The following is a 14,362-nucleotide window of genomic DNA, read 5'->3' on the forward strand; positions in this document are numbered from 1 at the left end:
TGCTGTGTAGGAAATGATTCAGCAGCTTTTACAGCAGGAAATATTAAAAAGTTTGGGCAGGCAGCAAAGTTGTATGGTGTTCACCTTCCCTTTTGCCTGTTTGCAGTGTGTACCCTTATGTCTGAAAATGTCAGGGAAAGCTGATGACTTGGCATTGTTGGATTATGTTTTTTCTCCATAAAATCTGATGTGGCACCAGGAGAAGCAGGAGGTGCAGTACAGGACACTCTGTCAGTGTTTAATGTGCCTCACCAAGCAGCACCTCCAGCCTACCCATCTCAGGTCCTCTTTCTGAGGACCCCGAGGGCCACTTTCATCCCATCCATAAAGCCAGAGACTGTATGTTGAGACCCAGCTCCAGCACATTCATTCCTTAGGTTCCAAGCTGTCCCAGACAGCTCCAATTCCTATTCCTTTCTCCATCCCTGCCTGTGTTTGAGGGGTGTTTGAGGCACGCGGGGTTGTCCTCAAGTTGCTGTGTCTTTTTACATCAGTTCTGTCTCCATGCTAATTGATTGTTGCATTTATCAAGCAATGCACTAAAGTAAAATCAGAAATCTGAGTTTTCCTCTGTGTCCACTTCAATCCATTCTCCGGGTAGGACATGCTGAGTCACGCTCAGCCTTCTGGGTGTGACATCATGCACTTTTACAAAACATAAGGCAAACAGGCTTTCACGGGTCTGTTGTTGGCTTACCTCACCGATCACGGGACGGGGGTGACTCAGTGAGTCTCCTCCTCCTCCTCGAGGTCGGGGATTTCCTCCCAGCAAGCCCTTCTCCAGCTCAGACCTCTCTCTCCCCATCACCTCCAGCCTCTGCCCGGTTCCTCAGCCCCCTGGAGAAGCCATGGGAGGAGCTGTGCTCTGTTCCCAGACCCACTTGAGAAGTTTCTTCTTCTGTTTGTAAGTGTATCTGGATTTTGGCATTCTCAGCATGAAGCAGTGGCTGTGTGGATATTTTCTTATGATTCCTTAGGAATCCCATAGCAGCACAGCAAGCCCTTCCCAAACAAGTGCCTTGTTGGCCCAGGGTGCTGAGCAACCAGCTTCACAGATGGATGTAGCAAAGGAACAGTAAAGGGAACAGGGAAAAAAAGCTGTTGGAGTTTAAAAATTCAAGTTAGAGAGGAAAGGCTTAAAAAGGAGCAATTAGCATCCCTTCAGTGCTCTGCTTTCTCTCTACACCCACTTCTGCTGGGAAATGTTCAAAAATATTTGGTGAGGTTTTTGTTCTGAGGGCACAATCACCAGAAATACTCCTTCTGTCCAAACTTCTTACGTTTGCAATAAAGCCCTGGGGGGAAGAAGGTGGGGTGGAGGAGGGGAAATGTCCAATCTTTTTCTTGCTTGCAAACCACAGCAGAGGCTGATGGGGAAATTTTCCAGAGGAAATTTTCCCCCAGATCATTGCTGCATCCTGAGGCTCCCATCACTGTCCCAGCACTCTTGGTGAGGAGGGGAGGGTTTGGCCCCTGTGTCCCCCAGCTCTGGCAGGACTGTGTGTGGGGATGGAGGGACCATGCACAGCTCTCTGGGCTGCACCAAGTGCCCCATCCACACACAGCAATCTCACACGCTCCTTCCAGAGGCTTCTGGAGAGGTGCAGGATCCTCCAGAGACATTGGGTCAGACACCGGTGACTCAGCCCCGTCCCGTGGCCTCTGCTTTCCTCCTCTAGCCCAGTGAAAAGCCTATTCATGCCTCGGAAGCAGAGCCCTCCTTCCTCATTGGCACAGGCAGAGCAGAAAGCCGAGCAGGGAGTTTTTTGCTGTCTCATTTTTGAGGCTGAGCTTTCCTGAAGTTTGGCTGTGCCACGTCAGGTGTTCACACAGGCTCAGCAGCTCCTCATTGCTGTGGCGTGGAACTGGTAAAGGCAGAAAACTCTGGCACAGGTTTTTGACTGAGGCACAGGAGCAGATAGGAAGAATGGGCAAAGAGCAGCCACAAGGCATAAGCTTAGGGGTGTCATGCAGCTCCATAAGGATTTTATGTTCCTGGAGGTGAGAAAGAGTTTTTTGCAGCCTATGTGAATTGCTTGGGGCAAGGGCTGCTTTGAGAATCTGACTTGTAGCTTTTGCCCTGAATTAAAGCATCAATATGTCAACACTTTGAAGGTAAAGTACCCTGTTGTCATTTTCCTCTCTCATGGTTAAGGAGATTTGGAAACATTTATACTGCAGTGAAACAAGCCATAGTGATGTTTGAACACAGCAGCCTATAAAATACCTAGAAAATGAAGTTATTTTGTTTCTTGGATAAAGCAGCCTGGGAAAGGATCAAGCCTAAAGATGGGCCAAACTCCAGGGCCAAGCTCTTTAGAGCACTAGATAAAATCAGATCTGAGAGAAAAATGGCAGGTGCTACAATTGGCTTAGTCCCTCATTTTTTCAAGAGAACCCAAGGTTTTTATCATGAGAGGGTGCTATAAAGCTCATTCATTTCTTCAGACCTTTATGAAGACAAAGTATAACAGCAGAAATTAGATTAAACTTCATCCTTGGGAAAGAGTCTAATTAATTGTCTTGGAGAAATTATTAATGTTCTCTCTTTTCTTCCGCTGCAGACACACCACATAACCCGAGTGGTGGGAGCATTTTGCACCTCTGAAAATAAACAGCCAACATTTAATGGAGCACAATGTTTCCCCACCAGCAGCTCTTACTTGTCTGCCACCTTTGCGGCATGAGGCTACCGTGAATTCCCGTGGACCTGCTGCTGGCTCATGTTCTGATGGAGGTTGTTTGGGCAACGCTTTGTAAAATCCGATGCACAGGATGCACAGGTCCAAGTCCCGCCCCAAGGGGTTTTTTCAGTGTTCCCGAGAGTTCTGCTCAGGGCATTTCCCTGCTCGGGGATGTGGTCAGTGCTCGGCCCTGTAGTCCTCCCTGGCTCCTGGCAGAGGAGGGAGGCAGAAACTTTTGATGCCGTCCAAAGGGCTCCCTCTGCCCATTTCCTTCCCGGATTTTCTAACCACTGGCAGAGGCCATTTCAAGATTTGAAAAACTTGCTTTATTTCATGAACTGAAGGATATTCTAAGGATGCAGATAGCCAAGACTGCAGAAATGGGTGACCTGTGCTTTTCCTCCTAAACGAGGCACCCAGAGCACCTCGAGGCGGCCCCTGCACCTTCCTGCATGCTGGGCTCCCTTCACTGCACACCTCTCCAGAAGGAAAAAAAGTGGATGCCTAAGGACCCATCTGGCAGATTTTCCTTTTCAGGAGAATTCCCATGTCTGCTGGAGTGTTGCTGGGAGCAGCTGGCTCCCAGCCCCTCCCCGCCTGCCACCTGGTATGGCTCCGGGGCGGCGTCCGAGCATTGCCGAGCGCCTGCAGCTCCACTCCCGCCTCTGGCACGGGCACAGCCTCGCTGTACACTGCTCCCTAACTGACCCAAACATTTCAAGCAACAGACTTTGATCACTGGAAGCCAGTCCTACAATATTTACATGCCTGAGAAATATTTACTTGCTAAAAGAGCTCTGGGGAATGGGAAATGACAGCTTTCTCTGGTTCAGGAATTATGCACCCATGTACAGGGCACCTGAGCTGCCTGCCCCATGTGATAAGTTCAGTATATAGCGCCCCCATGTGATCAATGCAGTATACAGCGCCCCATGTAATAAGTGTGATATATCGCCCCCACGTAATAAATGCAATATATCGCCCCATGCAATAAATTGATTATCTCGCCCCATGTAATAAATGCCATACCTTTTTTCTCCCACCATGTAATAAATTTATTATATCGCCCCGTGTAATAAATGCCATATATCGTCCTCGTGTAATAAGTGTGAGATATCGCCCCCCGCCATGTAATAAATTCATTATATATATGGCCATGTGATAAATGCAGTACATAGTAATCCCATCTGATAAATGCAGTATATAGTGCCCCATGTGATCAATTAAGTACATAGTGCCCTCATGTGATAAATGCAGTATCTATAGAACCCCCATGTTATAACTGAAGTATCTATAGCGCCCCATGTGATAAATGCAGTATCAATAGCGCTCTTGCACACTCTTGCCCGCACTTACTCACTCGTATCCCCCTTCCACACTCGCGCCTCCCTTTGCACACTTGTGCGTGCCTTGTACACTTGTGCCCCCTTGCACAATTGTGACAACTCTTGCACACTAGCGACCCCCTTTAACAGTTGCGCCCCCTTTTCACACTTATGCCCCCCTTGCACACTCGTGACAGCTCTTGCACACTCGCGCCCACTCTTGCACACTAGCGACCCTGTTGCAAACTTGCACCTACTCTTGCACACTCGTGACGGGTCTTGCACACTCGTGCCTCCCTTGCACACTTGCGCCCACTCTTGTACACTCGTGTCCTCTTTGCACACCCGTGCCCATCTTGCACACTCGCGCCCCCCCTTGCACAATCCTGACAACTCTTGCACACTTGTGACAGCTCTTGCTCACTGGCGACCCCCTTGCACACTTGTGATGGTTCTTGCACACTCGCGCTTACTCTTGCACATTCGCACGCCCTTGCACACTCGCGCCCCCCTTGCACACTCGCGCCCCCCTTGCACACTCACACTCGTGCACACTCTTGCACACTCCTGCACACTCTCGCACACTACTCACACTCGCGCGCTCTCGCACACTGCTCGCTCGCTCACCCCGCCCCTGTGCACTCCCGCATTCCACCGCACGAGAGCGCCCTTCACTCGCTGCCGCCCCGCCCTCGGCCCCGCCCTTCGGCCCCGCCCCCGGCTCCGCCGGGCCCCGCCGGGCCCCGCCCCGCCCGCCTGGCGGGCCCGGCGCGGGCGCTGCGTGCGGGCGGTGCGGGCGGTGCGCCCCGCTCCGCTCCCGCTCTCGGCTCTCCGCTCCCAGCTCCGCTCCGCCGGGGCCCCCGGCGCCGCCGAGGCCGCGCCGCGCCCGGGACATGCGGCCGCCCCCGCCAGCGAGGAGGCGATGAGGCTCCGCAGCGGCACGGCGCTCACGCTACTGCTCGGCTGCCTGTGCGCGCTCCTCTCTCTCTCCTGGTACGGCGCCTTCGGCGGGCACAAAGGTAAGGGGGGCTCGGCCGCCCCCGCGGGGACCCGGCCGCCGCCCCGCCGCCGGGGAGGGTGCGCGGGGACTCCGCGAGTCGGCCCCGGCTGGACCCCGGGGGTGCTTTGGGATCCAGACCCGGTGAGCATCCTGCGGGACCTGGGGGATCCCTAAGGGCAGGATCCTGCTGGAGCCCCGCGGGTGCGGACTCGGAGGGATTCTGTGAGCCCCTGGCCCCGCGGTGCTCCCTGGTCCCCACGGAACCGTGACCTGTGGAACCCCTGGAACGACTGCCCGTGCCTAGCTGGGCGGGAGGTACCCCACCCGGGGGTCTCTGCTCGTCCAGGGGTGCCCACGGAGGGTCGGGGGGGCTCTGGGGTGATGGGCGGACTGTTGTCCAAGCCAAGCGCTTGGCTTGGCTTTGGTGATGTGCTTCTTTGCCACCCCTGTGTTTATGGCCAAAACCTTCATGGGCGATGGGAGCCAGGTGAGTTAAATCTGCGTGGTAGTGCCAGCAACTGGGGGGAGCTCTCAGATGCTGGGGGTTCTTTGGGCAAACTGGTGAGGAGAGATCTGAGCATCTCTGCCTTCTCTGCATGCATCTCTTGTGGCTCGATGCTGAGTCCAGTAACTTCAGTGGATGTGGGACAGGTGTGGCAGCTGTGGCTTCAGCACACAAGTATTGGCGTGGCTTTCCACTGAGTAGGCAGCTGCAGAGCAGAGGTGTAGGGCCCTGTCCCGCCGAGGCTGCGGAGGAATCTTGTTCAGGTGTTACAGAGATGCTTGCTGCTGCTTTTTCCTGACAACACAATAGTTGCTTTTCTCCACCCAGTCTCTCATTCAAACAGTGCACGGGACTTATTCTAGCCTGGAGGACAATTCTGACGGTCGCTTTTGAATTGTGTCTCTGTACTGTGTATGAGTGTGTAACCTCCTACACCTAGGGTAATCGCTCAGCTCTTCCGGTTCCTGCACTTTTAGAGGTCATTAAAGGTGTGTGGTCTGACCAGCCAGGCCTTGACTCTCTCCTCCCATTGCTGTAGAAACATCTCTCTCTGCTACAGGTGAGAAGCAGCTTCTGCTGAGCATAAGCTGTGACTTGGTGGATTTGCAATCCTGTGGCACACCATCACAAGGTGCAGGTGCAAGGCCAGCATCAGGACTGGGGCAGCTCTTGGGGAAGGTTTTTTGGCTCTGATGGGCAGGATGACATGAACCCACCCAGCCCCTTCCCTGGCAGCAGGCTCAGAGCGCCTGGGATTTTGTCCTGGCAGCTGCAGGTGTCTGACAGGTGGCTGCTTGCCTTCTTCTGCCTCATTCATCACTGAAAGCTTTCCTGTTGTGCTGCTAAGGTGATTTAAATCCCACCAAAGCTGCCTCCTGCAGAGGTTTGTGTGGTGGGCGTTTGCAATGCTGGGGTGCTGCTTCCATACCAGTGGATGGCTTTGCTTCTGCTGGTGAGATTTTTATCACCACTGGCCAAAATGTTTATTTATCACTGGCCAAAATGTTTGCATACCCAGGTGTTGCTGTTGTGTGTTCCTTTCAGACAGGAGTACTAGACCATGGTAGTTGTGCAGGGGCAGAGGAATGCTCTGAGAACTGCCCTGTGGTTACCACTGAGCAGAGGCTTTGCTTGCAGCTTCCTCTCATAAATAAAACAAAAGCAGCGTGCAGTGCTGTGCGAGCTCTGAGCAGCCCCTCCTGCTTCCAGAAGCAGGGTGCCCAACCCCACTCAGCACTCTGTGCTGTTTGGGCTCTGTTGTCCTTTGACACACTTTTATTTTTTAACAAGCAGCTTTTCCCTGTGGCTCATGCAGGTGCCAAAACAGCACCCCTGGGTACCCCTGCCCCTCCCGGCAGGACCCTCTCCGGGATGCGCGTGTTCCTCTGGCAGCAACAGATTGTCAGCTGCAGTGGCCACAGCAGGTCAGGCCAGCACGGGTGGCTGTGTCAGCACAGCAGGTTTCCAGCTATTGTGGACATTTACCTATCAGACCCTTGTTCAGTACAGAGCTGGAGAAGACCTTGAGCGGTCATTGAGTCCATCTCCTGCCCTCCGCAGGATCGCTGATAACCAACCCCTTCCTAACAGATGTTTCTCTTGTTTGTTCTTAAAAACCTTCGATGACAGGGACTCCTAAGCTCCCCAGACAATCTGTTTGACATTTAGCAGCCCTCATATTAGGCATTTCTTATGATTTGTACAGAAATGTCTTTTCCTTCAGTTTAGTTTCAGGATTGCTCTTCTTTTTTTCCATCTGTTGGGAACAGGCAGAAAAGTTCCTTCTGTCCTTCTTTGCAGCAGGCCAGTAGATATTTGGAAGTTGCTACCATTTCCCTTACTAATACCGATTAAACCACACTGGTTCCTTTGATCACTCTTTTTTAGGTCATGTATTCTTGGTCTGCAGTTGCTCTTGTTACTCTCTTCTGGACCATCATCCTTGGTGAGGGGTGATGCTTAATCTGGGATAAAGGGCTGAAGTTGCTGCTGTATTTTTGCTCAGAAGACTATGTGTTACTTCATACCTTTTACAAACAATGATCCCGTTTATACATCCCACTGTGTATGCTTTTCACTTTTGCCATAGGTGACTCATGTTTATTTTTTTATCCCATCAACCCTTCAACTATTCCTCTCCAGATGTTGTCCTGCTTTTCATTCCTTATCTTGTGTTTGCCTGCTTAATTATTCTTACCAAATTGCATTACCTCACGCTTGTCCTTCTTGAACTGTGTCTTTTTTTTTTTTCCCCAGTCTGCATCTTCTAAATTATCAGGATTGTTTTGAATTCTGATCTTGTCCTCCTGCATGCTTGCAGTCCCTCTCAGCTTGGTGTAGCCTTCCAGGGCAGTTAGCCTGTTTTCTCTGCCATCAGCCAAGTTGTAGTTGGAAACACCAATTGGTGTTGGATCTGGGGTGGGCTCCACTGGAAAATGCTTCAGTAGAGCCCCCCCAGTCTGTGCTCAAAGACCAGTACCCCATTCACAGGTGGGCTTCCCAACAGTGGTGGTCCTTCCTTGGGGCAGCTCAGGCCAGTCCCTGCATCCCAGGCTTCATTGTGGGGATGTCCCATCAGACACCATCCGAGGTCTCTGAAATCTTTGCTTCTTCTCCCCTTCCTGCGAGTCCTGACACTCTGTCACAGAAAGAAATATGACAGATTTGATGTGATTTGTTCTTGATGAGCAGAGGTTATCTCTTGCTGAAGTTCTCCTTGTCTTCTAAGCATTTCAATTGAAGATAAGCTGATTGTTCTATAAATTCCTGCCTCCTTATTCCCATACCTGTATTTTTCAAAGACAGGCTTTGTGCTTGCCAGTCCTGGCACATCAGTTATGCCCTGTGAGTGACTGGAGACAATTCCCAGTGCTCCTGAGTTGCTGATGTCATTGAGTTCTGGGGAAGTCTGGCAAGGTGTCCACATTGCCTCTAGTGGGGAATAATATGATATTAAAATGTAAGGCTTTGCAGAGTCTGCTTGTCTTCCCACTCTATGTTGGGAGGACAAAACAATTAATTGAAAGAAAAACAGAACAAACCATCTCTAGAGCTGCTTTTCCAAGACCAGCTCAGGGCTCGTTTACCTGCTAATGGTGTTCTGCTGTGCTTTGGTTATTAGTAAAGTTTTGACCTCATGGTCTGCAAAAACAGATGCTGCCTATTTCCAATTATAAATGGGGTTTGAAATAGTCTCCTGGAGTGGGAAGAGAAGGGCAGCCTCAAATAGCACAGCCACTCACCCAGGCAGCAGGTGTCCTGCATCACGTCCTGTTCAGAGGTGGGCCACGTGCTGTGCGTCATGGTGGTGGGTGTCTTGGCCGAAGTCTGATATTCTCTCTTTGCTGATTTTAGATTTCAACACGGTTTCACTTCCCAAAACCTGCCATGCAGAAAGGTCTTTTGTAACCTGGTGTCGGGTGTTGGATGTGTAGGGCTTAACTGTGGAGGATCAGGCTTCAGGAAGGTGCAGGCAGGTGCAGTGCCCCATGTAGGGACTCCAGGGGACTCAGGACTTACTGAGGGATTGGTAAAACCAAGAAGGTTTCATGACTTTAGGTGAGTCACAAGTACAGATGGGATGAAGGTAAACAGTTTAACCTACCAATTAAATTATTGTGGTTTTTTTCATTTCCAGTGATGAAAACTGTTCAGTTCTCATCCATAATGTTTGTTCTTATCTTGACTGACTGACCAGCCATGTGCTGTTTATGCAGCCCTTCTCTTTGCCCCTTGCAGCCTATGCCAGAGCCATAAATGCTGCAGGATATTTGGGGTTTAAGTGTTGGGATTTGATTTTTAGTTGGACTGCAAATTTTAAATCTTGTGTTGAACCTTTTAGGAGACTCCCATTGGAAATGCTATATGTGGAGGTTGGCATGATACCTACTCAGTATGGCTGTGTAGCTCAGGGCAGGCTCTGTACCCATGTTGCCTGTGCAGGCTTCCCCTGGCAAGTTTTTTCTCTGTCAACTTTAACGATTTCTAGTTACTCACTGCCAGCCAGCTCCTGGCATCCATTGTAAAACCCCAACTGCAGCCAACTCTGTACCTGGAGGTTTGCCTGCACAGTGGGGTTCCTGTTTGCGTGGTGGCTTCACACCTCTAAGATCAGTTGCGTATTTTCCTGTGGATGTTGTGGAAGCGCCTCAGAACACGTGCAGAGCTCCTTGAAGGACTCACCACATGCATCCTGGTGGGGTGTCTTGGTGCATGTCTGAGCACAGGGTTTCTGCCTTGGTCTGTGAGTGCGGTGGGGAGCAGGATGCTGGGTTTGGTGGCTGTGAGGCACTGGCTGCAGCGTGGATGTTGCTCTGGAGCAGCAGGGAGGGCTCAGGCAGTGGCTCTGTAAGGAAATATTGCTCATGCAGTGCCGTGCATGGTGGGATGCTCTGCTCACTGGGGATGTCCTTTGTGGGAAGCAAACTTTGTCCCGGAGGGATGTTCCTCTGAGTGTGTTTACAAAGTCTTCTTCTATAGTGCATAAAAGCCATGAACACTAATCCGCTCTGGAAGCAGCAGAGTCAAAGCTTGATATTGTTAAATACGAGCCATGTCCTGTGGCATGTGGGGTTCCCGCTGCTTTTTCATTTCTGTTGCCTGCACCAGCTTGACTTCAGGTTTTTGTAGTTTCTTTGAGGTCTTGGGCACTGCCTGCAGCGAAATGGATACGAGTGAAAGCCCTGGTTTGAGCTGGGATCACTTCACAGCAACCCTTGCAAACATTTCCCAGTAGGAGAGACACCAGCAGGAGACCCAGCAATGCTTTTGAGGGCTGAGGAGGTGCAGGCAAGGACCTGGCTAGGGAACCATGGAGCTTGGAAATCTGTCATTAAAATGCATGGTGAATAAAAAGGGGTGCAGGAGCATTTCTGAGAGACTTTACGTGGCAGACATTGTGTGAAATTGGTGGCTGGAATGCAGTGGCATTAGTAAAATTACCTCACCTGTGAATTAAACAAATTCATCCCAAGAGCAAGGGGCACTGTGCAATCTGTTGAAATGCATTTATTAAAATAAGTTGTTCACTGTCTGGGGTCAACTGTATATGTTTTGATTTTTTTTGCAGCTTTTCAAAGGCCTTTAAACGGAGCTCTTGGCCTGTATTGCTGTGTGCCATTGCTGCTCCCACACTAAGAGCTGTGGTTGTGTGATGGAGTTGAAGTTAAAAGGGCTCTCTCCTAACCTGTGTTCTCCTGCACAGACTTGGATTCATGTCCTTGCTGTGCTGTGTCCCTCCCAGTCTTGGAACAATGGACTGCCTGGTTTCATGCCTCAGTTTCCATCTGCTCTCTGGGGACAGTGGCATCTCTTGTCACAGGGGTTTGGAGGACACTGCCACACTTCTGTGACAACAGGGTCTGTGTCAGTGCACAGGAGAGGAGGAGTCAGAGGAGGTTAACACACACACCCCCAATTACATCAAGTACTTCTCCTAGTTTACTTCTGTTGCAGAACAAAACTCATTTGTGATTCCATTTGATTCATCTAAAACAAATCATTGATTTGTACTTATATCCTGAATGTTCATTGATTATTCACTTAGTGTTTAATGTAAAACACATCTGTAGCTGGCTAGTTTACGTGAAGCTGCCACTCATCTCCAGAAAGCCTTGAAGACACTAAGTGCTGGAGAAATTGCTTTAACAAGGCTGCTGCAGGTAGGCTTGGATTATCCACGGTTCTCCCTGTTCACAAAACTCAAACCAGTCACCAAAGGACCAATTTTTCTGTTTGTGGTATGAAGAAACACAAATATCCCTAGTGGTGTGCCTGGCTCAGCACAGGCATCCACAGCCACCACGACTTTGAAGGAAGCCCTCGAGGCTGAGCCACCTGCCTAAAAATACTTGGAGATGATGTTTAATGTTCTAGGTGAAGATTTTCCATATCATTATTGTGCCAATTCTAATGTTCAAGTTTTCTTTTTCATGAGACAGAGATCAAGAGGTTGGGAGATTGGGTGGCTGAAGAGGGCTGCTGTGGTGGCAGAACTCACTGGGCAAATTAAAGGATTGTGGAAAGTATTAAAATTATCAAAGAGCTTCAGTGGAGGCGGGCAGGTTAGCATTGTTAGGAGGAGAGGCTTTTCAGGGAGGGCTGATCAAGTATCTGCTTAGCAGCTTCCTGATACAGGCAGAGGATTGTTGTCTTTGATGGAGGGAAAAAAAATTTTCTGCCTTTTCCATTTGAATTGCAGCATAGGGGGCTTTTTATTCAGCAGTGCCCTTCTTGGGTTTATTTTCGAGCTTATGTCAGGCTTCCCTTTCAAAGCAGGAAAGTCTGGGAGTGGCAGATTCCTGTATTAAATAATCTCTTTCTGCATTAATTGTGTCACTGGCCAGTTCTCCTTCTGTTTTTGTCCCTGTGTCAAGTCACATTTGAGTCTCCAGGATCAGTGCATTAGCATGGATGCATCTCTGGTGCACAGAGACAGCTCTGTAACTCTGTCTTCTCTCCTGCCTGCCCCTGCTTTGCCAGTGTCTAAATATTCTATCCCTCCTGTGTTACATACAGGATAAATGCTTACCTAAAGGTTAATCTGTATTTTGAAATGACTAGACGTGCACACAAAATTGTCTTTGATGCAAGATATTTTAATTTCTGCTTATATTAAAGTGGACAGCAGTAGTGTTAAAATGTAAATCATTAGGCTTTAAAGAAGCTCCTGGGCAAAAATTAATCTCCACCTGTCTTTTATGTTCATGATGAGTTTTGTTGCTTTGCAGTGTCCATTTACTTGTGGCTATAATTGTCACTCTGGTGGTTTAGGAGTTGTTGGTAGTGGGATGGATGCTGAACTATGGGAAGAGCAAGGTGTTGGCTTATGCCAGTGCTGCTCTCTGGTTCATCAAGGAGTTTTTAGACCATCCTGATCACATTTTCAAGTCTGCCTTAAAGCACTTAGGTTTTTCTTCTCTCCCTGCAATGGCAAGAGCTTTCTGGTAGGTTCAACCTGGAGATCCTTTTTTGTCACTCACTGCTTGCACTTACGTGGCAGCATATCCTCTGTGTATTGTCGGTGTTCTGAGGAATATCATGGCTTAGGGAGGAGGCCTGTGGTACCAAAAGGTGTGGAGCCTTTAAAAGCTCTTGTAAATAATCAAAGAAACACTTCCAGTCCTGAGAAATTAGCTCCTTGAAGATCTCTGTATATATATTTTGTATAGTGACAACATGTAGTGGTTTAGTCAAGTGTAGTAGTGAGGCCAGCCCTGCTAGTACCAAGAACTTCATACAGAAGCTGGAGAAGATTTTTGAGGGAAAGCTAAATTTCTTTATTCTTCCTCAAAAGACAGATAGTCAGGAGAGCAGAGCTGCTGCACAGTGTCCCCAGAATGTGTCCCCCACATGACAAACAACGGCAGTGTTTGTCTGTGTCCTTTGCTGGGTGAATGGATGGGTCTGGTGGTGGTTGAGCTCTCTCAGACTCAACCACAGACAAGTACCTGTCAGATGAATTATTCAGTCAATGCTGGCAGAAGTGTTGGGGTGGTTTCCCCTCCCTCTGCTCTGTGCCCAGACTGTGATCTTTTACTTCTATTTGATCTTGCCTTTCATGTTTAAACTATTCCTTTTTCGTGCCATCTCTCATTGTGCTCTCTGGAGCTGGCTTTGATATCATTTCTCTTTGCCTTCTATTTCCCTCAGTTTCCTCCCTTTCTTTGTCCTTTGATATTGTAGAAAATGACCAGGATGGAGATCTTCCCATGTCTTCCCTCTCTTAATCTTGACCAGTTCAAGTCACCCACTTTTTGAAGAGCTTTGCCAGGTACTTCCCTGACAGTGTGGCTTCGTTAATGCCGAACAATGATTTTGTGTAGAAGCTGGTTTAGGCTGCCTGGGAAGAAGATGGTGCTGGTCCTTGTACCGAGTTTCAGGGGCTGTTCTGAGTCCATCTGGGTCCCTGGAGTGGTGGTGAGGCCAGGCACAGCCCCCAGGACAAACCATCCTGACCCCAGAGTGAGGATATGCCGTGGGGATGTTTCCACAGGTGTCACACGTGGGGTGGCTGGTGCTGATGGGCAGCAGGAGCTCATCCTGCACTTCACATACAGAGCTTCACCTAAATTGAAGGAAAAGTGAAAATTGTGTTTAAAAAGAGATTAATTTGCTAACTTTGAGGAGCGAGAAGTATTTAGGAAAAAACTGGAAATGCAAATTCTGGCTGAGCGCAATATTTGTCATTTGATGGCTGAAATTCTCCACTTTGTTGTGCCAGTGAATCCACATTAAACATGTATTTTCCCCGAGCTAAGGAGCTGACCTGGGTGGGGGAGGTAAGTACTCAGAGTGGTGGATGAGCATAATTAGGACATGGATTGTGGGTTGGCTCTGTATAGATCAGTTTGTGTTTCGTTAATGTCTGGTTCCACCCTGTCTCTCTGTTTTATTGGCTTAATTTATTAGTTTCTGAAAGTGTCTCTCCAGTGAGCTAAAATATCTATTTACTGTAAGTATTTGGTTACCATTAAAAAGTGTATTTGGCATGTGTTTGGCAAATATTAAGTACTTTCTTCTGTTTCTTTTGCAATTTAATCTTCTATTTATCTTGGGTATTGATTGCTGAAGGCCTTAGTAATTATTTGCTGATCTTAAAAACAATTATTTTAGAGGCTTGAATTACTTTTGTAATATGAATCATTACTTTGGTGTGTTTGTTTTAAAGGATGGGGTCCCTCTGACAGCTCCAGGGTGGACATTTACTGTCTGAAGCAATGCTGCCATCTTAAAATAACAAAATCATTACTGGTGTTTTGTACCCAAAACTAAACAGATACTTGCAGAGATGCAAACCTGGCAGTTGCAGTCAGCTCATGAATTCGCTGTTCCTCTTGATGGGAGGAGT

The 14,362-nt window shown here is 48.9% G+C and overlaps 1 protein-coding gene and 1 long non-coding RNA gene across 3 annotated transcripts in view; both read left to right on the forward strand.

The window, feature by feature from the left end:
* The first annotated feature begins 62 nt into the window (after positions 1 to 62).
* Positions 63 to 3,778, forward strand: LOC132334113 (uncharacterized). The gene is made up of 2 exons (XR_009488341.1): positions 63 to 904; positions 2,565 to 3,778. It is a non-coding gene; the product is annotated as an uncharacterized LOC132334113 (long non-coding RNA).
* Positions 3,779 to 4,770: 992 nt separating this feature from the next.
* MGAT4B (alpha-1,3-mannosyl-glycoprotein 4-beta-N-acetylglucosaminyltransferase B) overlaps positions 4,771 to 14,362 on the forward strand; it is a 50,793-nt gene continuing 41,201 nt past the window's right edge. The window contains exon 1 of one of the 2 annotated variants that reach the window (XM_059860085.1): positions 4,771 to 5,028. In XM_059860085.1, the coding sequence (XP_059716068.1) occupies positions 4,932 to 5,028 (97 nt within the window). In that variant the 5' untranslated portion in view covers positions 4,771 to 4,931. The remainder of the gene's footprint in view (positions 5,029 to 14,362) is intronic. The other variant, XM_059860083.1, reaches the window with a different exon arrangement.

The sequence above is a fragment of the Haemorhous mexicanus genome, chromosome 15, assembly GCF_027477595.1.
Source record: "Haemorhous mexicanus isolate bHaeMex1 chromosome 15, bHaeMex1.pri, whole genome shotgun sequence".
Taxonomy (NCBI): domain Eukaryota; kingdom Metazoa; phylum Chordata; class Aves; order Passeriformes; family Fringillidae; genus Haemorhous; species Haemorhous mexicanus.